The sequence below is a fragment of the Alligator sinensis genome, unplaced genomic scaffold (assembly GCF_000455745.1).
Source record: "Alligator sinensis unplaced genomic scaffold, ASM45574v1 scaffold768_5, whole genome shotgun sequence".
Classification (NCBI taxonomy): domain Eukaryota; kingdom Metazoa; phylum Chordata; order Crocodylia; family Alligatoridae; genus Alligator; species Alligator sinensis.
The window spans coordinates 1,364,811-1,389,517 of record NW_005841991.1 but is presented as its reverse complement, the minus strand read 5'-3'; the positions used below and the strand labels follow the sequence as shown (position 1 = coordinate 1,389,517).

General features: G+C 44.5%; 1 protein-coding gene across 1 annotated transcript in view; it reads left to right on the top strand.

Annotated features, from left to right (window-relative positions):
• Window positions 1-24,707, top strand: part of GPHN (gephyrin) — a 400,537-nt gene that overhangs the window by 299,000 nt on the left and 76,830 nt on the right. Inside the window, exon 12 of the mRNA XM_025201357.1 lies at window positions 15,726-15,863. Coding sequence (XP_025057142.1) covers window positions 15,726-15,863 — 138 coding nt within the window. The remainder of the gene's footprint in view (window positions 1-15,725; window positions 15,864-24,707) is intronic.

Genomic DNA, 24,707 nt, shown 5'->3' with positions numbered 1-24,707 from the left:
GCAGGAATGGAAAAAAATAGGTCAGTGGATTTTGAGACAAAAAGAAAAGGGAAAGAAAGGAAAAATATAAATAGCCTTTACCTTTCTAAAATAGCAGTTAGTGTCTATATGTTAATGGGTATTTTCTTAGTTCTCATTTCAGTCTATGCTATTTAAGTTATTATACTACTAAAAATGATAGAGACTTTGCCATAGTGCACATACAAATGTCACAGAAGAATTAACACACAAAAATGGAAATTCTTCAGAATAATATAATGATTTTGGGGGGAGGAAGGTTAAGAAAAGCTGAGCTAAAGAAGGAAAAATAAAACTGGATACCAAACAAAGCTGGAGAGAGGCTTGGTCAATGCCCTGCCCATCACCTGGGGATTAGACTGCTTTTCTGGGAACCAGGAGATACAGGCTCAAAACACCTTGGGCTGCAGGGGGAGGGAAGGGAATTAAAATGTGGTTCTTTTGCTCCCTTGGAAAGTGCTTTAACCACTTGACCCTCTGAGCTAAAAGGTCAGAGGACCCTCCTCCTTTTCCAGCATCTAACACCCAGTAGTTATAGTTTTTCTGTGACTAAAGTTTTGGGGCTTATCAAGCCTTATATGTATACCTGGGTGATTCTGTTTTCTCACACAGCTGCCCAATCATAATCCTACTGTGCATGCTTAGTAGGTTAGCACAGGCAATGCTAGGCACTTCTACATGTGCATTAATGCTCTGTAGTTACATGCATTAAGTTTAGTACCTGTAATAACAGGTACTAACTCAGTGTGCAGTAACTGACACTACTGTGCAGTAGCACCAGCACACATCTTTTTAGGTGCTAATTCTACTGCACATCAGTGCATTAGCATGGCTTTTGCCCTGACACGCTAATACACAGTAGAATTAGTCTACTGCGCATTTAGTGTCTTGTGTAGACACACTACTGGCTGAATTGCAAACTGTAGGTAAGTGCTAAAAGCAGCAATTAGACAGTTACATACACATTATACTTAGGTATGTACAGTGTCCCTCTTTTAAGTAAACCACTCTCAGTCCAAAACTGATATAAAATAAATGTACTATTTGGTCTGCGTCTGAGCAACATGGGAAGTTGGTCATATGGTCAAACAGAAGAATGGTATTCAGGATTCCTGGGTTCTGTTGCTTGCTCTCCATCTGATTAGTTGAGTGGCCTTAGGCAAATCACTTCACTTCTCTGCCTAAATTAATTGACTTCTGGTATGAGTATTTTATTAGTTTATCATAGAGAGCATAGTGGGATGTAATGAATTATCTTTAAAGCACTTTGGGATAAGTGAATCATTCTTTGGCAAGACTCAGAATCTCTTAGGCAGTCTTGACAAACAAGAACTCTGTCATTCCATAAATGAAATAAGTATCCTTATAAGTTAAAGCTGTCCATTAAGGGTGTGCGAAATGGGCCGTATTTGATTCAGATCAGCCCAAATTGGGGACAGTGATTTGATTCATTGATTTGTATCACTGTCCTGATTCAATTTGGCCAAATCCGAATCTGAAGATTCGGTGCTAATTCAGACAATCAGTGATTCGGCCATAGACACAGCTTTAAGTGTTTTTTCTACATACCTCAAGGTACCAGGCATGGCTCATGAATGCTACGATGCTGGGGTGGATGGAGTGTCCCAAAGGAGTGTGGGGGGGTCCCCCGCGTACTCGGCAGCAAACCAGGAAGTGGACCAGAAGTACTTCTGGTCCACTTATGGGTCCACCACTGAGCGCACGGGGGACCCCCCTGCACCTCCTGGCTCAGTCATCAGCCACAGGGGGACCCTGGGTCCCCCCCCAGGCCAAGGAGGCCCCAGTTGCCAAGCCAGAGGGTGTGTGGGGGGCCCCCAGTGTGCTCCCTGGCGGACCCAGAAGTGGACCAAAAGTTCTTCTGGTCCACTTCTGGGTCCACTGCCAATCATCCTAGAGACCCCCCGCATACTCCCGTGGGATGCCCCATCCACCCCAGCATCTCAGCATTCACGAGCCCCCTGGTACCTTGAGGTATGTAGAAAAAACATTTAAAGCTGTGTCTATGTCCAAATCATCTAATCTTTCCGAATCTCTCTGAATCAATTTGGAGGGTTCCGATTCATTTTGGAGAAATTAAAGGGTCTCCTCATTCAATTTGGATTAGATTCGGCTTCCAAATTGGGTCGAATCTCCACTGAATCGAATCAGCGACTGAAGCTTCGCACAGCCCTACTGTCCATGTAAGTGAGTGTTTTCCCCTCAATTTAACTAGTTGACACATCAGAAAGAAATTAATTAGAAGGTGGGGAGTGGAAGGTCTGTATGTTTCCTTCCTCTTTTGTACATTAGTGTTATGATTTCCTGAAGGGTGCAGTGACATAGCAGTTTTGGTCTCTCACTGTGGCTCCAGAGGTATGAATTTGAGCCCTACTCTGGGCTTTTGCTGAAGAATGCTCCAACTATAAATGGGCATATGATCATTTTGGCAGGTGCGTCAAAGGTGGGTGAAATGATGCTAGCCATAAAACTCCCTTGTATGTGGTGATATTTATAGGAACTGGCATGTCTTAAGTACACTAGTCAAATTGGCTATCTATGTTCAGGTAGACCTTTGATTTTAATTATGAATGTATACAAAAGGTTTGTTTGGGTTGCATGGGTGTCTGGTGCCTCTTGAGTCAGGGGAGGCACGTGCCCCCCTCCCTCCCCGACACCAGTCAGCGACCAGGGCAGGGTCCCCCAGTGACCAATCCCGCTGACTGCAGCCACTTTTGCTGGCAGCCCCGCTCCCCAGCCGGCTCTCACAGGGGGGCACTGGTGCTCTGGTGTTCCCGCCTGCCCTGCTACCCACCAGCTAAACAGGGAGCGCAGCCTGACAGGTCTTATTTTGGGTGTCTAATAATGGTTTTAGTGCAAAGGAAAACCTAAAATCATCAAATTCACTACAACAGCTAACAGAAACATATTATGATTGTATTCTCTCTTTCTCTCTCTCTTACAATCAGATAAATGTATTTTATAAAAATAGTACTACTTTACCAAAAGTACTATTCTAGCTACCAGTATCTTTTATTCCTGCTAATACAACAGTGGGAGACTGAGTTGGATTCTATTACTTCTATTAGGAAAGAACTGTCGGCTAAATTCTTGTTGCAGAATTATTAATCTTTGTAGTGTCCATCTTGGAAAAAGCCCAGTTGAATTATCAGATCACAAGAGAAGCTTGTAGGTCTGTTAGGAAATATTGCCTGTTTTACTTTTAAACTAAGCATACTTTATCTGGATTGACTGAGAAGCCCTCTGTAACATTACAGTTATCGTGCAATTAACTGGTTAATTGTACAATTACCTATAGACCAGCTACACATACAGAGTACCTATCACACCATAAAAAGCTCCAACCTGCTATAAAGTTATACCTCAAAAATGTGGACTAACTTTATAGCTGGTTGCTACTGAGTTTTAATTTGCATGTTTAACAGGGTCTTCCCTGTGGCTGGGAGTCCCATTAGGTGGCAGGGCTCTCAGCCACAGTGGTGCATTATGCCCAGCCGGGGCTGAAAGTTCTGCAACTGAAGGGACTCTCAGCCCCAACAACAGCTGCCAACTCTGGGTCCTGGCAGCACCCTGCAACTTCCAGGACCCTGAGTCCTACAGCTGTGAACAGGGCCATCCCTGGGGGGAGGGGGAGGGGGCAAAATGGGGCAACCACCCCGGGCCGTGCAGAGCTGCACTGCTGCCAGCTTCACATTCAGCCGCTTGGCACCCCCCACCCTCCACCACTGAATCTGCCGCCAGCTTCCTCATGTCTGGGGATGGGGCCCCACACCCTGCTTGGGTCACCTCTGGCTGTGAATGCTGGTTCCCCACCGTGTGCCTCCCGGTGCTGGGACCCAGCTAGGACTTGGCAGCCAAGGGTGTGGCTGCAATCTCCCAGGCCCAGGGGTGTGTGAAATCCCTGAGGCTGGGAGACCATGGCAGCTGCAATCTCCCAGCCACAGGCGTGTGCAGGGCACCCCCACATCTGGAAGCCCCTCAGCTGAAGGCTTGATTTTTGCAAGTGCAGGGGGAGGGATCGGGATTGGGCTCCCCCTGTACCAGCAATAAGGCAGCATGGGATCTAATGTGCAATCCTACAGTCATGCCTTCTGCCATGCATGTGTGGCATGGCAGGTGGTGCAATTATGTGGACTGCACATTAGATCCCATTACGCCATTACCTACACGTGTAGAGGGGCCCAAAAAGATTGAATGTAGGAGCCCATGTAGGGCAGCACAGTCTGGGGAGAAGGTGAGCAGCCCTTCAGTGGTGAAAGAAGAGGTTAGGGACTGTTTGGAAAAGCTGGATGGGTACAATTCCATGGGACCAGATGCAATGCATCCAAGGGTGCTGAGGATGTTGACTGATGTGATTGGAGAGCCACTGGCTGTTTCTTTGAAAATTCATAGCAATTGGAGGAGGTCCTGGATGACTGGAAAAGAGCAAATATAGTGCCCATCTTTAAGAAAGGGAAGAAGGAGATTCCAGGGACCTACCAGTCGGCCTCACCTCAGTCCCTGGAAAAATCATGGAGCAGGTCCTCAAATAATCCATTTCTAAGCTCTTGGAGGAGAAGAAGGTGATTAGGAACAGTCAGCATGGATTCACCAAGGGCAAGTCATGCCAAACTTACTTGGTTGCTGTCTGTGATGAGATAACTGGCTCTGTGGATGCGGGGAAAGCAGTGGGCGTAACATACCTTGACTTTAGCAAGGCTTTTGATACCATCTCCCACAGCATTCTTGCAAGCAAGCTGAGGAAGTATGGGTTGAATGAATGGACTGTATGGTGGATAGAAAGCTGGCTGGATTGGAAGGCTCAACAGGTAGTAATCAATGGTTCAATGTCTACCTGGCAACCAGTATCACATGGATACTCCAGGGGGTCAATCCTGGGACCGGTTTTGTTCAATATCTTCATTAATGATCTAGAAGATGGGATGGATTGCACCCTCAGCATGTTCCTAGATGATACCAAGCTGGAGGGTGTAGTAGATACACTAGAAGGTAGGGCTAGGATTCAGAGTGACCTAGACAAATTGGAGGATTGGGCCAAAATAAATCTCATAAGGTTCAGCAAGGACAAGTGCAATGTCCTGCACTTAGGATGGAAACATTTTGTGCACTGCTGCAGCCTTGGGACTGACTGGCTAATCAGCAGTTCTGCAGCAAGGGACCTGGGGGTTACAGTGGACAATAAGCTGGATATGAGTCAGCAATGTACCTTTGTTGCCAAAAAGGCTAACAGCACACTGGGCTGCATTACTAGGAGTGTTGCCAGCAGATTGAGGGAAGTAATTATTCCACTCTATTCTGCATGAGGCCAGATCTGGAGTACTATGTCCAGTTTTGGGCCCCCTACTACAGAAAGGATGAGGACAAGTTGGAGAGAATCCAACAGAGAGCAACAAAAATGATTTGGGGGCTGAGGCACATGACTTATGAAAAGTGGCTGAGGGAACTGGGTTTATTTAGTCTGCAAAAGAGAAGACTGAGGGGATTTGATAGCAGCCTTTAATTCCCTGAAGCGGGGTTCCAAAGAGGATGGAGCTGGACTGTTCTCAATGGTGGCAGATGACAGAACAAGGAGCAATGGTCTCAAGTTGCAGCAAGAGAGGTTTAGGTTGGATATTAGGAAAAACTTTCTCACTAGGAGGGTGGTGAAGCACTGGTACAGGTTACCTAGAGAGGTGGTGGAATCTCCATCCTTAAGAGGTTTTTAAGGCTCAGACTAGATGACCTTCTGAAGTCCCTTCCAACCCTAATTTTCTATGATTCTGTGATTCTATGATAGTTTTGCAGTCAAAATTCAGGATATGAGCACACTTGAAACTTGCCTTATTTTGGTGGAGAATGTGACATGCAAATGATGCATGTTATATGAAAACCATTCAAACAGGACTTGCCACAGACTTCCTAGTGTCTGTTGTGGTAGAGTCCAGTTGTAGTTCCATGGAAATCAGATCAATCCGAGCACAGCAGCTTACTTTTGCTTCTACATACAGATTATGTTTGTGGCTTGTATAAACTTGCAAGGATCAACAAGTGATTATGCAGACGGATAGGGTTAGAAGACCTATCAACTTATACATCTGCAATAGAAATTCCCTCATGTTGTGGTACATAATGTCATCATGCTACATATAGTTTGATGTACTTGATCACAGGATATTTTAACTCTATTGTCACATGTGTTATTTGCAAATAGAAACACAGAAATTATGATCCTCTGCAAAGCATACATCACCATGTCCTCATTGGTAAGCCTGCCGTTAGATACGAGGTTCTTAAGACAAGAATGTAACTAGATATGGAATCTGTACAACCAGGATTGTATTATCATTCTGCTCCTAATTTTGTGTGTTTGTATGGGTAAGTGTGGGTCATTTATGAAGTGTTAGATTTTGGAGGAAAATAACTTTAACACAAGTGGTTCCTGTACACTTGCAAGATTTTGTGAGGAACATTAGAGTGGCTTAAACTGAAATAGCATAAGCTGCTGATGGCCAGTTTAGTGATGTACTAACCCATCAGCAGGAAACATGCATTCATTTAAGATCACTTTAAAATATAAAAGTAAAAAATATGTCACTGTTCTTTGTTCCCCTTACCTTTACCCTGAGTGTATTGGTGTGTGCTAAGAGTGTAAGGTTAAGTAGGTCCAGGCAATGTGCTTGTAAAGATTTATGTATATGACTTGTTATTATTTTTGACTATGCAGTTTAGCAATAGTATTAAAACACAAAGCAAAGGATTTCTATTTAGTGACATAGCAGTAGCTGATGTTTTATCAGCCAGGTAGTAGCAGCATAAAGGGAAATTGTGACATAGCACATTCCCTCTGGCTATGACTGTCATGACAACTTTTTCATAGTGCACTCCTTCACCTTTGTATTTGCCTTTGAAGAAAAGAGAATACTGTTGTATATAACTCACATAAGCCTGTAATGTTTCTTCTAATGGCAATTATGCACTAAAAGATTTTCTAAATGCGAGGCAGTCTTTCTCCCCTGCTTTTAAATGCTTCGTTTTCAGAGTTGTCAGCCTCCTGGCAGCAGTAAGTAAAAAATGTCCCTTTGAAAAGAGGGCAAAAGGAGAGTTGCAATGCATAGACATTATTTTGGGAAACTTAATTCCCAAGCTGTTCTGAGCTAAGCACAGAGGGTTCCCAAGTAAATGCAGGCTTTTGACTGTTCAGAAAAATGTCTTTGACTTGATTTAGTAATAAAATGTTATTACTTCTGTGTATCATTTGAGAAGCTGCTGATCTCAAAGCTAATAATCAGCCACAGAATCTTGAAATGTAGGTTTGGAATAGACCTCAAGCGGTCATTTCTAGTCCATCCTCCCCACCCAGAGGTGGCATAAGTATACAAAGAGCATACTCAACAGATGTTTTGCTGACCTGTTTTTAAAAACCTCCGAAGAAGGAAAATCTGCAACACTCATAGGTGCTTAATTATCCTTATAACTAGACAGTTTTCCTTCTTCATGTCTAACCCAAATCTTTTTTGCTGTAAATTACGCCAAAATACTTCTTGTTCTACATCCAGTGAACATGAAGAACAATTGATCACATCTTCTGTATAACAACTTTTTATATATTAGAACAGGGGGTTTCAACCTTTTTTAATAAGTGTACCCCTGGTAGCTGGACTCGGGGGTGGGGGGGCGGCATGCAACTGGACGTGAAGCGGTGGCAGTGTGGGGTGGCAGCCATGGGTGAGCTTCTCCCCCCACTGCATGCAGCCAGACTGAGGGTGCCTATGTGGCCTGCAGAGGAGCACCGCTGCCCTCACTCCCCGCCCCCCACCCCTGCTCCTGAGAGGTGGCGGTGCAGGGTGGTGGCCCTCTGTCCTCACCAGCCATGCGTACCCCCTAGGGAAGGGGTTTTCAACCTTTTTGGAACAGTGTACCCCCACCGGCTGGACGGGGGGGTGGCATGTGGCGTGCAAGCTTCCTCCGCATCCGACCAGGTGGGCGGCGCCTGCACAACAACATGGGATTGTGCATGGCAGCACTCTGTTCCCCATCTGCTTGTGTGTACCCCCTAGGGCCTTCTCAAGTACCCCTGGCATCCCCTGTATTAGAAGAATGTTAATGTGCGCCCCTTTAGTCTCCTCTTGTCTAAACTAAACAAACCCAAGACTTTCAACCTTTCCTCATCAGTCATATTTTCTAACATTTTACCATACTTACCATAGCATACTTGTTAGCATATTTACCATTCTTACCATACTTGTCCTCTGGACTATCTTCAGTTAGTCTACATCCTTCTTAAAGTGTTCAAATTGTACTCCAATTAAGACATCAGAAGCATTGAGTAGAATAGAATAATTATCTCCTTTGTTTTGCTTTAACCCTCCTATTAATATATTCCAGAATTATAGTTGTCTTTCTCACCACATCATCACTGTTAACTCCTATTCAATTTGTGATCCACTGTAATTTCCAGATCCTTTCCTGAAGCAGTTTCCTTACCAGCTATTCCTCATTTTTTATTTCTTCATTTGATTTTTCCTTCCTAAGTGTAGTAGTTTGCACCTGTCTTTATTGAATTTCATCTTGTTTGTTTCAGGCCATTTCTTCAATTTTGCAAGACCATTTTGAATTTTCTTCTCTAACTTGCTTGCAGTACCTCCCAGATTGGCATCACCCATGAATTGTATACGACTTCTATTTCCATCAGCTAAGTCATTAATGGACGTGTTTACTAGAATCAGACCAGGATATATCTGGGAGGCCCACTTGAGATGTCCTTCAAGCTTGATAGAGTGCAATTGATAATCTCTACTTTGAGTACAGTTTTTGAACCAGTTGTTGAAAAGACCTTAGGGTGTTTTCGTCTAGATGATATTTCATTAGTTTGCTTTTGAGACTATCAGGCAGGACAATGTCAAAAGCTTTACCAAGGTCACGATCTATCACATTTACTACTTCCCTCTTATCCATGAAGCCAGTTTTTTTGTCAAGGTAGGAAATTAGATTGGTTTGACTTCATTGTCCTTGACAAATCCATGTTATCTTGTTCTTATCCTCTTATTATCCTCAAGGTGCTTATACATTAATTATTTAATAATTTGTTCTAGTATACTTCCAGGTATCAAAGTTGGGTGACTCATCAATAATTCCCTGGTTCTTTCTTTTCCCTCTTCTTAAAGATAGAGACTGTGTTTGCTATAGAACTTAGTTAATAAATGAGGTACAACATAATACATGCGAGTGAGGGTGCATCCATGTTGAAGTGAGCTTTGTGCACAGTCATTACTATACTGATTCATCATCATCCTCCTTGGAGAAAATGGGGCTTCTTGGCAGTGTGCTTATAAAGTACTTTCACAGGAGAGCACAGTGGAAATACTATCTTTTGCTTCAAAACACCTTTTGTTAAAAAGAAAAGGAACATACAGCAACAGATAGGATAGTTTGGTAGCTCTGGGGACCCTGTGGAGATAAAATCATGCATTATTTAAATCCCTAATCTCTGCTACTGATAACACATAATATTATTCCAAATGAACAGGTTTGTGAAACCAAATTTAGTACAGCATTTATGTTGTGTTTTATCTTTTAAACCTATTATAGATCAGTGTGGGGTGATGGGAAAGCAGATGGGAATGAGTTAACAGAACAGCTGAGTGGGAGGAGAGATGGGAGACACTGAGGAAGGATGAAAAGATTGAGATGAACATAGAAAGCAAAGAGATTGAAGCTGACAGTAGAGAAACTGAAGAAGGGAGTTAGGGGAGGATGGAGCAAGAAACCAGCCTGCAGAGAGTCAGAACATTCTGAGGTCAAATTGACAAAAGCAGTCTGGTAAGATCACTTGCTCTTAGCAAGTAGGGGCATAGAGGCAGGGGTGGGAGGGGAGGGCATAATAGCCCCAGGTGGACCTTTGTCTTTCTACCCTACTGCCAACAACATGGCCAAGAGATTCCTTTGTGCTTGAACTGCCTTTGCAGTTCAAGATGCCTTCATTTCTTCCCCTGGCTCACATAAAAGTTAGAGGCAGCACTTGAGGTCTATTGCCCTTGTAGGGGATTATGTCCCAAATTTCACTTATACTTAGGTCCAAGCCCAGAGTCAGTAGAGGAGCCCTTACTGTGCCACACCCTTGCCCCACTGCAACTCTTCTTGTCTCTAATCCCTGCCACGGGGAGACTTTTTTTCTCTAGTAGCTCTAACTTTGATTCCTAAGTGCTTTGTGTAACTGTACATATCAAACCTGAGTCACAGACGTGTGGATCACCATAGCAGGTTTGTCTGATGGAATGAGCAGTAATCTTCTGGATACAGGCAAACCCCGCTTAGCGCTCTTAATTGGTTCCAGAAAAACCAAGTGCTAAGTGAAACTGCACTAAGTGAAACCCATTTCCCCATAGAAATGAATGTAAATAGAGATTAATTGGTTACTGACTGCCCCGCTGCCACCTCTCCCCACTCCCCTGCCCACCTGCTGGCACTGCAGCCCCACATACCAGCCCGGGCCTGTGCTCCTGCCGCTCCGTTCTGGGCCCCCGCCAGTCCTGGCCCTGGGCGCTGGCACAGGTCCCACGCTTATGCCCAGCGCTCCCTCACTGCTTCTCACTACTGCCACCTCTCCCCACCCCTCTTGCCTGCCCGCTGGCCTCTCTGGCCCCACTTGCCAGCCCAGGCACTGACACTACTGCAGCCCCACTCTGGGCACTGACCTCTACCGGCCCTGGCCCCGGGCACCGACACGGGCCCCATGCTACTTGCCTCTGTTGCCACTGTTTCTCCCCACCCCCCCCACCCCCTCCAGCCTGGGCACCGGCCCTCCTGTTCTGGGTGCAGGCTTCCATTGGCCCCAGCACAGGTCCCACACCCCAGTGCAGGCCCCATGCTCCTGCCCCCCACCCTGGGTGCAGGCCCCTGCCGGCCCTGGCCCTGGGCACTGGCTTGGGTCCTGCGCTCCTCCCCTCTTTTGCACCCGCTTGTCTCCACCACTCCCCCCGCCCACTCGGGCACCATGTGCCAGTTGTCCCACCCTAGGCCTTCATGCCTGCCTACCCACTCACTACCACTCACTCAACTTCCACTTGCTGCTGCCACGACCACTTCTCCCTGCCCCCCTGCCTGCAGAAACTCTGATTCCACTCAGCGCTATAGCGAAACTGGCTGAGTGCTCAGCAGAATCGGATATTAATTCTGAATGAGCGCTATAGAGAAATAGTGCTAACTGAAACCGCGTTAAGCAGGGGTTGTCTGTAGTCAAAGGTGAAAGAAATCATTTTTGCTGCTGTTTGCACGGCATATCATCCAGTTGGTAATCCTTTGGCCAGGCCAACTTCCTCCATTACATAGTGATTCACACCTCCTATGGTTCTTCCATCTCCTTAGGTAAGCAATTTGAGTTCTTCAATTGAATCGATTCTCGTGCTGCAATTCTAGCCACCTCTTCATCACTGTTGATTCACTCCTCAAATTTATCCTATCTCCTGCCTCTACTTCCCTCTCCAAACAGGATGTCACTAATTTCTTCCAAGAATAAATTAACAAAATAGAACAGGAAAGATCTTCCTCTTTCTGTTAACTCACTTACCCCTTCCCCTACTGTCACTTCTCCTCCTCCTCCCCTATCAGAGACACAAAGTTTTTTCTCTACTTTACTACTCTAGGCCCTCTGCATACCCCAGTGACACATTCCCATTTCATGTTGATTTCCTGACACCCACTGTCACACCTCTTTAGTCTCTCATTCTTCTTTTGCTGTTTTTCTTCACAATTCAACATGATTTTTAGTGTCTCCCATTGCTACAGAATTATAACCTTAGCCTTTACTAGTACAAATATGGGTCTACCTTCTTTCTTCCTTTCATCTGTAAGTTCATTGAACATGCTTTTGCTCTAGCTTTCTTTGGGCCCGTTCTTTCCTCCCTTTACATCTTATATCTGGGCAAGTCCATTTCCAAAGTCACATTCTATTACCATTTCTAGGTGAAGAACTCACCGATCTACCTCCATATTCCAGATCTATTTCTGTCTATCTGAACCAAAATCTTGGCCTGTCTCTGACATTTCCTTGTGGATGACTAACTATCAGATCAAGGTCCACATGGCTAAAACCGCTTCCTTCCAACCTCCTTTCTCAAACATTGTGATCACCAGGGATCCTCGTTTTCTGTTCACCGCAGAAAAACGCAAAATCCATGTTTTTCTGTGACCTACCAAAAGCATAGCAGCATCCCATGGTGTGGGGTGCCATTTCTGCTCTCTTTTATTTTTGCCATGGTTTTTGCCTCTCAGCCAATCAGTGAGGGGACAGCAGGGCACACTGATGATTGGCCAAGAGCAGAAACGATGCCTTTCATCACAGGATACCACTACAATTTTGTTAGGTCATGGAAAAATGCAGATTTTTGTGTTTTTTACATGGAGATTTTCTGCCTTTTTTCCCCTGGAAAACTAGGATCCCTGATGATCACTATCACCATCCTGACTGTCACTCATGTGTATAAGCAAGGCACCATCAATAATTTGGAATTCTCTGGAGGTGCTTACTTTCAGGCTGGATCTAAATCTTGTAGATTCTTGCTACATAATATTTCTAAGATACAGCCTTTCCTGTCCATCTGCACCACTTAAACTCTTGTCCATGCTTTCATTATCTCCCACTTTAGCCTGGAAAAGTGCAGGCTCAGGGGTGATCTAATGGCCACCTATAAGTTTATCAGGGGTGACCACCAGTATCTGGGGGAACGTTTGTTCACCAGAGTGCCCCTAGGGATGACGACTAGGTCGAACGGTCATAAACTACTACAAGACCATTTCAGGCTGGACATAAGGAAGAATTTCTTTACTGTCCGAGCCCCCAAGGTCTGGAACAGCCTGCCACCGGAGGTGGTTCAAGCGCCTACATTGAACACCTTCAAGAGCAAACTGGATGCTTATCTTGCTGGGATCCTATGACCCCAGCTGACTTCCTGCCCTTTGGGCAGGGGGCTGGACTCAGTGATCTTCCGAGGTCCCTTCCAGCCCTAACGTCTATAAAATCTATGAAATCTATGAAAGGGTGTTTGTGCCTACCCTACATACATTCATCCGTAATGCTGCTACAAAAATCATTTTCTTAGGCTGTTGGTTGGACATTGACACTTCTCTCACTGGCACGCATCAAATGTTTCTCCATAGCATCAATGGCTATGGCTACACAAAGAGGTCAGGATATGAATTAACAGTGCATCAGCTACTCCATAGTAATTGCTCATGTGCACATGGATGTCCTGAAATAAATTCCAGATAGTTTGCTTCTCAGTGAAAGTGGAGTAAGTTTTCTCACGCTTACCTCATGGTAAAAGTTTGCAAGTGGGCAGTGACTGTGAAATAGCTGATGCACTGTAAGTTCATACCCTAGCATACCTTGTAACTTTTTCTTTGGCCATTCCCAAAAGTATCCTACTTATCTTTACTTTCAAAGCCCTTCACCACTTATTGCCATTCTACCAGTCATCTCTCATTTAGTCCTGAGAGGTAAACTCCTGTCACCAGTCTGTCCATGATATCTGTTTGATTTTCAAACCAACATTTTGTGCTTTCTTGCATGCAGTCCCTCACACTTCGGGGGAGCTACCTATAAATCTCTGCAAAGCTACCTGCTTATACTCCTTCAGATCCTTCATTAAAACTCTCCTTTCTGCAATGTCTTCAAAAAGCTTGACCATAGATAGGCTGCCTTTGGTTTAAGACCACTGCCCACCATGCTGAGATTTGTCTCCTTATGCTCCAGGGCAGGGAACAGGGGCCCATATGTATCCATTTCATGTTTCTTATCTTAGATTATAAGCTTTCTTAGACAGGGACTATCTTTTTGTTCTGTGTTTGTACAGTGAGGTCCATGACGAGTACCCTTGAGTGTTATAGTAATACAACAAATACTCCTCCTCCTCCTCCTCCTCCTCCTCCTACTACTACTATCATATTTACTCACATATCACATGCACCCTTTCCCCAAAATTGGGATTCATGCCCTGAGTGGAAAAGCTGATTTTTCTTTGCTAGTATAGAAATAAGCAAGTATATTAGAGCACACTGTCTGCTTGTTCTGGCCATCAAAATGGCTGCCACTTCTTCCTGGCTCAGCAAGCATAAGGGGCAGAATCCTGTGTTAACCCTCCCACAGTCATGCCAGAAGACGCAACTGAGTTGGCTCAGGGCAAGTGAGCTGCTGCTTGTAATCTATACAGTCTTGTTGAGGTTTGTGAGACAGAAGCAACACTTTATTCTTTACAGGAATTCATATAAAAACTAAGATGAAACAGTCTTGATGCTGCCCTTGAAAGAGTCTGGGACCTAGCTTTGTTGCCATCCTGTGACACCAGGAAGTTCCTGCTGCATCACCCAGACTGTCTCCTAGGATGCCACACTTCCTGGACACTATGTTTCCAGGAGCACTTATTCTATGTTCAACAGTTGGCCAGTGCTCTGGAAAAATGTTGGGTTTTTTTCTACATTGTTTTCCAAAATCAAAGTATGCGTCTTATTTGGGGTGTGCAGTATGTGAGAAAATATGGCATTTGGGGTGTTTATAGACATGCTTCGGGGGGGGGGGGGGGGGATGTTAATTAGCACAGCTCCAAGAGCCGTGATAATTACAGTGCCTGAACTGTCATGTGTATCAGTGTCCCTATGCTGAAAAAAGCAGCGGGAGTGCTTGAACTAACACTCATCGAACAAGCTTTAGTTTAAAGTGCCCCACCGCCATTTTTCAGCATGGGGACGCTGATACACATGGAGGCAGCTGGAGCACGTTAATTTCCACACTTCAGCAGACTCGATTAATCGAGTCTGCTCTGACACGCTGGAATGACAGTGCATCGGAGTAGCCTCCCTGCATGTGCATAGGAGCCCTGAGTGTCTATCAAGTAGAAGTCAGTGTTGACATGCATGAGCGGCAGACACTTTCTTTTAAGAATAATGGATTGGTGTGGAATTCTGCTGGCTACCACATCAAAGTACCAAGCTCTACACATTTTCTTGGATTTAACTTTAGCCACTTTGAGTTGTGCAATTGCTGATTTTATTATGCTTTGGAATATCTAGGAAAAAGATGTGATTTGTATTTAAGATGAAGTCAGTGTATGTTGTTCAGTACCATCTGTTAAAATTTAAGGCTAAAACTGTAAATATAGATATTAAATGAGGGAAGGAGAGAAAAGAAAGTATGGAACCCCAGAGTCAGGGGCCCTGATTGTTGATTTATATTCACCTATCACACTGCTATGGGTGTAGTCTGTAGAGGAGGAACAGAACCATCAGAGTAGGTTGCCTCTAATGCTAACTAGTTCCAAGATCTAGAACATGCTCAAATCATGATCCTGGGGGTCAAATGCTACACTTCCTTTTGGACATTACATAATAGTGATGTAATGACTTCTCGTGGTCACTAAAGCTTCTAGAGCATTTTTTCTAAGAGCAGGAATAGTAGCCCTATTTCAATTTTATAAAATACATATTCATTCCTTTAATTTCCTAAATGGCTATGCAGTGTTCAACAGCTGCTGTAATTCATCTCATAGGTGAAGGCACTGCATTTCAGGGATAAACAAGGTTCTGCCCTTATGCAATTTGTAAAACATGATATGATTCTTCTGAATGACAGTAGCTGTAATACATCTAAATCATCCTATGGCACTCCCAAGGAAAATGTCGGTGATTATTTTTTTAAACTAGATGCTCTCCCTCTGCAGGTCACAGTGCTGTTGACATTACCAAGGTGGCAAGAAGACACCGCATGTCGCCGTTTCCTCTTACATCTATGGACAAAGCCTTCATCACAGTCCTAGAGATGACTCCAGTGCTTGGAACAGAAATCATCAATTACCGAGGTACTTCACAAATGGTTGGGTTTTATTTCATTTGGGTTAGGTAGTTACTTCTATTATATCAGTTTTTAGTACTTGAATTTCTAGTAATTGGTTAAGAGTATGGGAACAGAGGCCAGAATTCAGGGATCCCTCCCTTCCAGGGAAGTCCCCACATTTCTAGGAGTTGGACCATCTTGCATACTATCTTTCTGGTGCTGTGATATTTGCATTTTTTTCTAGAGCGGGATGGGCAAAATATGGCCTGTGAGCCGAATCTGGCCCACCAGGCCATTCTGTCCACCCCCCCAGGGTCCCCTAAAATTTAGAAAATTAATATTTATCTGCCCCTAGCTGCCTGTCAAAGATGACAACAGCCAGGGGCAGTAGGACCCAGGGAAAGCCACAGCAGACTCCTGCAATAGCAAGGCCCGCCCCGCCCCACTCACCCCCTAGCCAGAAGCCCCTGCTCAGCAGGGGCTTCTAGTCTGGGACCATGGTGATGTTTGCACCTCCCTGCACCAGAGCGGGAGATTCAGGTAAGAACAGGAATGGCCGTGGGGGTGGAAGTGTGCAGGAGTGTAGGGCCCACGTCGGTGCCCCAGGGCCCATGCCAGGGCCCCGGGGCCAGCTCTGGCAGGATCCAGAGTGGGGCGGCAGGAGTGTGGGGCACGGGCTGGCAGGGCTCTATGGAGCTGGGCTGGGCTGTGTCAGCAAGGAAAGAGGGGAGCCAGCACGGCTCCATAGAGCCCCTGCCAGTCAGGACCCCGCGCTCCTGCCACCTTGCTCTGGGGCCCACCTGCACTGGCCCCAGGGCAACAGCATGGGCCCCATGCTCCCATCGGGCTGCCACGCGCCTGCTCACTCCCAGCCCTGTCTGCCTCAGCCCTGTGGTACAGGCGGGGACAACCACGAGCACCCCGACCCCATCCAGGCTGAGCAGCAGCAGCGGGGAACGAACTGGTGCTCAGCACAAGGGAAAAGCCACCCCCCCGCACCACCAGTGCTCCCTGCTGCAGCTGGCCAGAGCCCACACAGGGCTGCCTGCCTCTCTGCCGCATCACCAGTGCCCCATGGGGCAGCAGTGGCAACAAAGAGCAGGTACAGGCAACCCCACATGGACTCCAAGCAGCTTCAGCAGGGAGCGCTGCTGGCAGGGAGGCAGGGGGCCACTTTTCCCCTGCGCTTAGCATCAGTTTGTTTCCCTTCACCACTGCTAGCCTGGGCCCCATGCCAGGTCCAGGCTCACCTGTCGGGCTGAACGGCAGCAGCAGCTGGGCACAAACTGCTGCTGGGGCAGAGGAAAGCTGGCTCTGTGTTCCCTGTCCCACTCCCATCTCCATGGCTGCGCCCAGTAAAGTGCACCAGGTACCGGGGCCCACACTGGGCCGGGCAGTACCCTCCAGCCCCGCCCACAGCTGGGAGCAAGGGGATGCAGGCAGGGAAATGCCTGGGGCGAAGGACAGGGAGGCAGCTCTGCTGCTTGCTCCTAGGAAAGGCAACAGAGCCCCTTCTTCCTGGGCAGTCTCACCTGTGTCCCCCCGAGCCACCACCTGCGCAGCCCCTTCCCCTGCAGGGTCCCCCAGTGACCCAACCCAATCTGATCCTCGCAACCCCGCCCCCCTCCCCATAAAAATTAAATTTAAACATGTAAAGTACATTTAAATCTGTAAATTATATAGTTTGCAAGTCCACAGTATAAAAAGGTTGGGAATCGCTGCCATAGTCCCCTGCCAGCCTGCACCCCACGCTCTGGGCCCTGCTGGTGCTGGTCCTGGGACATCGGTGCAGGCCCCCCATTCCCATCACTGCTTTCCCCACTTTCCTGCCCATCTGCCAGCTGCTCTGCACCCCGTGGCTCCCATACCCACAATACCATACCCACACACACACATTCCCACAAATCCACATACCCACCCACCCACAGCTCCCCACAAACCCCATACCCACCCAAAACCCCCCAACACCCCTGCACAGCCCACGCAATATACAACTGAGACTGCATTTTGAGCTATTATGCAATCACTTCTACATATACAGCACAAACACACACAAATCAGGACAAAATATATTTTTAATTTTTAATTAAAATATATTATTATGGGTGTTTGATTTTGAGTGTATAATTTGTTTTTTCCCCTAAGATGGCAAGCCCTCTTCCCCAGTGGAGTACTTCCAGGGGCAAGGGGAGGGATTTCCGGTGGCAAAGGTCAGAGGTTAAGGGGGCTTCCAGTCCCAAAATTGCAACCAGGGTGTGGGGCACCTGTCGAGGGGCGGGACTACCCATGTGGCCCTTGACGGCTTGCCAAAACTCGGTAAGTGGCCCTCCACCCAAAATAATTGCCCACCCCTGTTCTATAGTGCACCAGCTTCAAGAGGAAGGGGACAGGATGCCACCAGCCCTGGCTACCTCATAGCTCAGTAGTTAGAGCACTTCCTGGGAAGTGTGAGAAGTATATTCACACACCCCATAGCTAAATAGGGTCTAGAATGCAGTCTTCTACTTTTGAGCAAGTGTCCTTACTAGCAGGCTACAACAAAAGTTAGATTGGCCCTCCTCCTCCTATCAGACAGCCTGTTTTTTCTCCACTTATTTCATTGGTCCTTTGGTTGGTGAGTGGGATGGAATAGGATCATGCCTAGTGACTTGTGCATGTAAGAGTCATGTAAGTGGCTTAAATATCTTAGAGCCAAATGGAATGTAGGCCAAAACGTTTAATTCACAGAGTAGTTTTCAATACTGAACTGTGTTCAGCATCATTGATGTTGTTATCTTCATGATAGCTGATATAAATATTTCATCTACTTAAATGCAAGACTTCTTTCCCCGAGAGCATTTCTTCTTAAAATAAAAATAATGCTGGTGAAAAGTGCTAGACTGATAGTTGTAGAGATCATGTAAAGGAGATGCTAGGAATAGATTGTGGCTTTCAGGTCTAACCTTACAAATTTCAGTAGAACTCTAAAGAAAAATGACTACCCATACACTGTGGAAAAGCAACATGTAGATTAAATTAGAAGAGATCATTTGTTTCTGTGGGTGTGCATAACATGGGCAAGGTGCTCCAATTCCAGCTGGACCCCCTCCATATTGTGTTCTGTTGCCCTGTAACCTCTCCTTGTGGGACTGTTCACCCCTTTTTCAGACTGATCTTAAAGGTTCAGTTGGAGCAATTATTTGCTCTAATCTACTCTATTCTATTTCTGTTTCTTCACTTACTCCTCTCTTCCTACCTGTCCAGCTCCAGTTTGATGCAGAGGCCACTCCAGCGCTCTCCTCCTCTTTACCTAGTCAACCCAATCCTTCCCTTGGTCTCTGCTCTGCAACTAGAGAGGACCCCCCCCTGCCATTGCTCTATTCTTTCATCACATCCTGACTGCTACTCTACTTTCACTCCATCAAACTCATGATAATCCCAGTTGTTGGGAGGTCTCCAGTCATTTGCCGGTTGGACCTCTGAATTTATACGTGAAAGCTAGCTGCCAGACTGCTTGCTCTTTCACGGAGATGCTGGCTGGTAGAGAGCCTTCAGACTAGGAACAGATTAAAGTTTGGAATGTCTATACATAATCTTCACTCAAACTTGAAACTCACATGTCAGAATAAAGCAACCTTTTGATTGAAAATAAATCAAACCCATAGATTTTATGCTTAATACAAGCTGAAGCCCCCAGAGTCCCACACCCGCATTGCTAAAATGTTTGTGGATTTTAATGGAAATAGAATTAGATGCCAAAGGTAATGTTTGGAATTCAATTTGTATGTAGGCATGGATTATTTTGAAGGTACCTCCCTCAAACTGACTGCTTTGCCAAGTATCCAGTGTGGGACCTTCCATTTCACTTAACATACAGGAGGATTTAAAGCTAAAAAACTTTTAGATTTATGGTGCTGGTTCAGACCTGAAGTCTTTTCATCAGCACAGAACAACTCTTTGATGGAAGAGACATCAAAGCAGTGCAACATGAAGTAAGAAATATCAGAGCAGAGCTATACTACAGACCTAAATTTCTATTTGCTGGATTATATATTGTGATATCTCTATCTTGCAGCATTTATGCTGTTGAGTGTGAGACAAGCATTATTTGTCCACAATGCTTGTATTTGGAAACAGTAAGCTCCTATGTGCGGGTCAACAAGATAGAAATCTTACCGGCAGTGCTTTGCCTGTATTAACCTCACCCTGGGCTGCTTGAATCTCAACGGTCAAGAGATTGGATTGTGGCTCAACCACCTTGCAGCACAGCCATGTTAAAGTCGGACCCTTGATTATTTTGAAGACTCAAAACACTGATCCCAATTGAGATTCTGTTCACCTAGTACTTATAGTTGTCCCACAGAACTAAGCCACTGAGGCTTTCTCCTTGATGGAAATGAAATACCGGTTAGGTGTTGTCATCTTTTTATTCTATCGTCTAAGGTCAAAAGCTTCAATGCCTGGCATTCTTGAAGTATGTAGTATAAATGTAGAGATCCACATCACAACATAAAAGTAGTGAACCAATTGTTTGATCTGATAGGCTAATACGCCAGTAGCAGAGACCTGAGAAACCCATCCTAACTATAGTGTTAGAGTGATGTAGTTATGATGGTCCAGGAATTATGCAAGAAGCAAGGATTTCTTAGTGTGATATCTTTTATTGGGCCAACTGTATAGTTGGGATAGAGTTAGACAAGCTTTCAAATGCAAGACATTCTTCTTCAGGTCACCTGAAGGAATACTTGGTAAAGCAGCCACTTGGAGGTCCCATGAATGGACCTGAAGAAGAATGCCGTGCATTCAAAACTTGTCTAACTCTATCCCAACTATGCAGTTGGCCTAACAAAAGATATCACCCAAATAAATCCTTGCTTCATCCTAAACGTGGACTTGTTGACTCATAAAATGTAAGCATACACACAAAAGTGCAGTTTGTTCGAAACTGTAACTTTGTTAGTGTAATAAAGTCTCAAACTGAGTTACACCAACACACGTCTTTAATTTGCCTCAGATATATGGCATTCCTTAAAGGCTTTCATTTTCACCACATGCATGTCCAGAGCACCAGACTTCTTTTAGGGTGCTTATATATTCCCAATTTCTTGTTCAACACATAAATTGAAGGGTGCCTGGTTTGGCCATGAATGTGTTAAGAAATTGTTAAGAAAAGTTAAGCTTTAATTTGATATATGGATAAGTTTCTATTTAATAAAATTAGATACTTCAAGTTATGAAACCAGGATATCTTCACAGCTAGTAAAGCTGTCATTAAACACTGATTATTTGTTCTTAAGGCTCAGAAATTGAACATTCCTCTCTTCCAGAACTGTGGGACCATATTAATAGTCTCTAGAATACATGGAAGAAATTGGATTGGACTGAATTTTGAATCACTGCAATTTTAAATGTTTTATTATTTAGCATTTAGTGCCTTGGCAAACTTAATTGTTAATCATACTTGGAGGACACAACATTATGTGGGTTTCAGTTCTTTACAGTGCTTGACACATGTTGGAACAAGAGGACCTATGTTTATAGGTCTTTTAGTAGACAAATAGCTTTATAATTCCAGGTCCTTGCATTGCTTCTGATTGACTATTTGAAAATTGTTCTATAGAGGAATCATAAAGCGGTGGAGCTTCTCTCCTTGAGGTCACATTCTACATAGCTGATATCTTGGTGGGGCACACCTTTGTATTGCAAGATGGGAACTCTGGACTCTGCTTGAGAAGCAATACCTAGATTTCAGTTTCTTGTGTTACTGTCACTGCCTTTCAAAACAAATAGTTTATCAGAGGGCAGAGCCTAACCTTTTTTATATTTTTCATGTGATAGAAAATCATTTCTGTCTGACATTATAGGAGTCTCAACAGAATAAATCTAAAGGCTTTTCAGTGATACCTGCTATATTTGTTTCCTGCTTTAAAGTATCAAAGCGGTTGTCTACATATAATAAAGTAGAACTGTGTTAAACTGGGCATGTCACCTAGTAACAAACTTGGTCACTGTCTGATATAGTAGCCCTCTTTGTTTGACAGAAAGAGGATCTTGTGATTAGGACAGAATAACTTGTTCTTGGTCAGGAAGGAACTAAATAGGGCTTCTGAGTCAGACTAGTTCTACCTTCACTGTACCTGTCCTCCAGTCAATGCCTATAAGGAGAGAGTTAAAGAGGGTAACCTGGTTCATGCGGGGGGGGAACCAGATGACGAAAATGAGCTCTGCTGCAATCAAGTAGTTCTGTGAGGGAGAGCTCAAGGAGAAGACCTTACCCAACCTGAACAATCAGGGGACACTGTGAACAAACTACTTGGGAGCTGCTTTAAGTATGTTGTTACAATACAATGAAGAATGTAGGCAAATGAATGATACTAACCTCTCTCTTGGAGGGTTGGACTAACTCTGGCCAATGGGGGTGGAAAGACTGAGGAAAACCTGGTGTCAAACTTTCCTTCTCATCCATAGATATGGAACAACTCGTCAAATTAATTGCTAAGCCCAGTTGCCAGCATCAATGCCAGCAGTAACAGCTGCTCCATCAGGTGGCCTTCCAATAGCAATGGATAGCTAAAAGCAACTGGTGCAACAAATCACCTCCATGCTACAGCAACCTACACCAGCAGCACATGGCGTATAGGAGTCCATAGACCCAGGTTTCATCTTCAGGCTCACAAAGAGGAGGTCCTACCCAGAAGTATGTTTGGAAACCTTAGAAAGCATACTACCAAAGGTCCTGTCAACGCTCAGGAGAGACACATATCTGATGATCTGAAGAGCCTCAGAATGATCCAAATCAGTTTGTTCACAGCTCTGTCAGAGATGGCCTAAGCCAATCTACAAATATTGAAAACATGACTTCAGTCTCAATAACAAAGCATACTTTTCCTCAGCTAGCCAAAAGCCCTGTAACTACAGTAGAGATCTATAGTCTTGTCTGTGTAGTTGTATTCTCCTAATATCTTGAAACACCTGCAGGATCTAACATGTCTTTTCCAGTGGACATGTGGTGTGGGGCAATCAGGCCCAAGGTAACCACTTCCCTTGAGGCACTTCAAAACCATGTGGCTATTTATTTCAGCTCTCTGAATCTAACATAAAGATTAAAGTTGGCAGCTGTGCCTGTCTATCATAAATTAGGTGACGTTGAACCAGTGTCGTCACAGTCCCCTGTCAGTCAAGGCCATGTAGCACTTGATATTAAAAGAAAAGCAAATAAAGATTCAGATATTCCCTGTGGTGCAAGGCCTGATTTTGACAGCCCTGTAGGAGAGCTTGTTTTGAATCCCTCCATACTGCAGAATTTAAAATTTCTTACATGGAAAATCATGCTTCTGGAGTCAATTATATCAGCTCATATACTTTAGGCATATGAGTGCATAAACTTTAGGCACTAGTGACTGGTCTTGAGATGCTGCATCTTGTGAGAAAAAGGTGATGCTTTGGACTCAACCAAGTTCTCCCCTCAGGGCAGTATCATCCTTCCATGTATGAATGACATTTTATTCTTATGGCCTCATGAGCACATCAAGCAGTGGACCCTCCTTCATATATTCAGCAATAATAAATATCTTTGAAGAAGACTGAAATCCTTTGAAAATCCACCCAGCTTTTTGCCTCTGAGCCATACAGCTACCAAGTGGGCTTGTCTAAATGGAAATTCAAGTGTACACCTTTTAGTTTTTGGCCTGGCTGAGCAGAAGTTAGAAGGCTCTGTCAACGGTCATTCAGCACAAGATAAAGCTACCTTGGCTGCTCCTTATTGCAGACTCCTCTAGATGTCTGTCCCTATTGCAGACATCTAGAACACAGTGTCCTAGCCCATTCCTCTCCACAGCAAATAATACTGGAAGAAATCAATCCATTTCTGAGACTTCATTTTCAGAAATTGTTTTCAAGATAAAGAAGGCCAAATGTTCTCATTCCAAAGAAGTCTTATTTTAAAAAGTCCATCTTTTAAATTAGCCTGTTGTCAAATGAAGCTTTTTTCCCTATATTACTGCTTACCTTTGCAAGTTTGAGCAGTTGGTCTGCTTAGGCACTTAAAAGATATCTGCCGGGGGGTGGGTTTCCTTCCTTTTCTTTTACATTAAAAACAAAAGACTTTTGTTCTCACCATTGGCAGTGGCTTTATTGCTGCTTATTGCAGCCTTCTCTCTTTTTTGGGGAGGATTCCTCTCAAAATCCATATTCCCCAGGAGCCAAAATCTGAGCTAATGGCATCCTTGCAGAAGTGGAAGTTATTTGTGTGCAATTCTGTTCATTTGAAGAGATCAACACTACACAGTGCTCATTATCCCTCCCACCTACTCTCACAATTTGGAGATTGTATAATCTTAATATTACTCGGCTTCTTTTTTTGCTCTAGGGTATATTTTTCTGACATTTTAATAATTTTGAATTAGCCTATCATTACAGGAGACTGATTGTATTGTTGGGAGGGACAGCAGGGGTAGGGAATAGTGCATGACAGCTAATACAAGGCCTAGCTCACTATTCTGTGCCACTACTGTTGCCCTGCTGTGGAAAAAGTCTTAACAGTAGTGTGATTTTTATTTTTTTTATGAAACCTGCATTAGAAAAATTAAGACCCCAAAATGAAAATCATACTGGAATAACATCTTCAAAGAAGCAAAATTAGAAGTAATTTTCTTTTTTCTGTTAGCCCCAGAAAACTATGATCGTGGGGATGCATAATATGATGACACAAAAAGAATTTCACAACTTTATGTTTTAAAATCAAAATGAGCCAAAATCAGTAAAATGCAGAAGTTTTTAGAGGAGACTGCAAACAAAGGAAAGTGAAAAATTTACTTCAGTGTCCTTTAAGTGTTGGCTTGCTTCTCTTCTCTTCACTTCGTGCTTCTCTTCAGCAATCACATTTCTATTT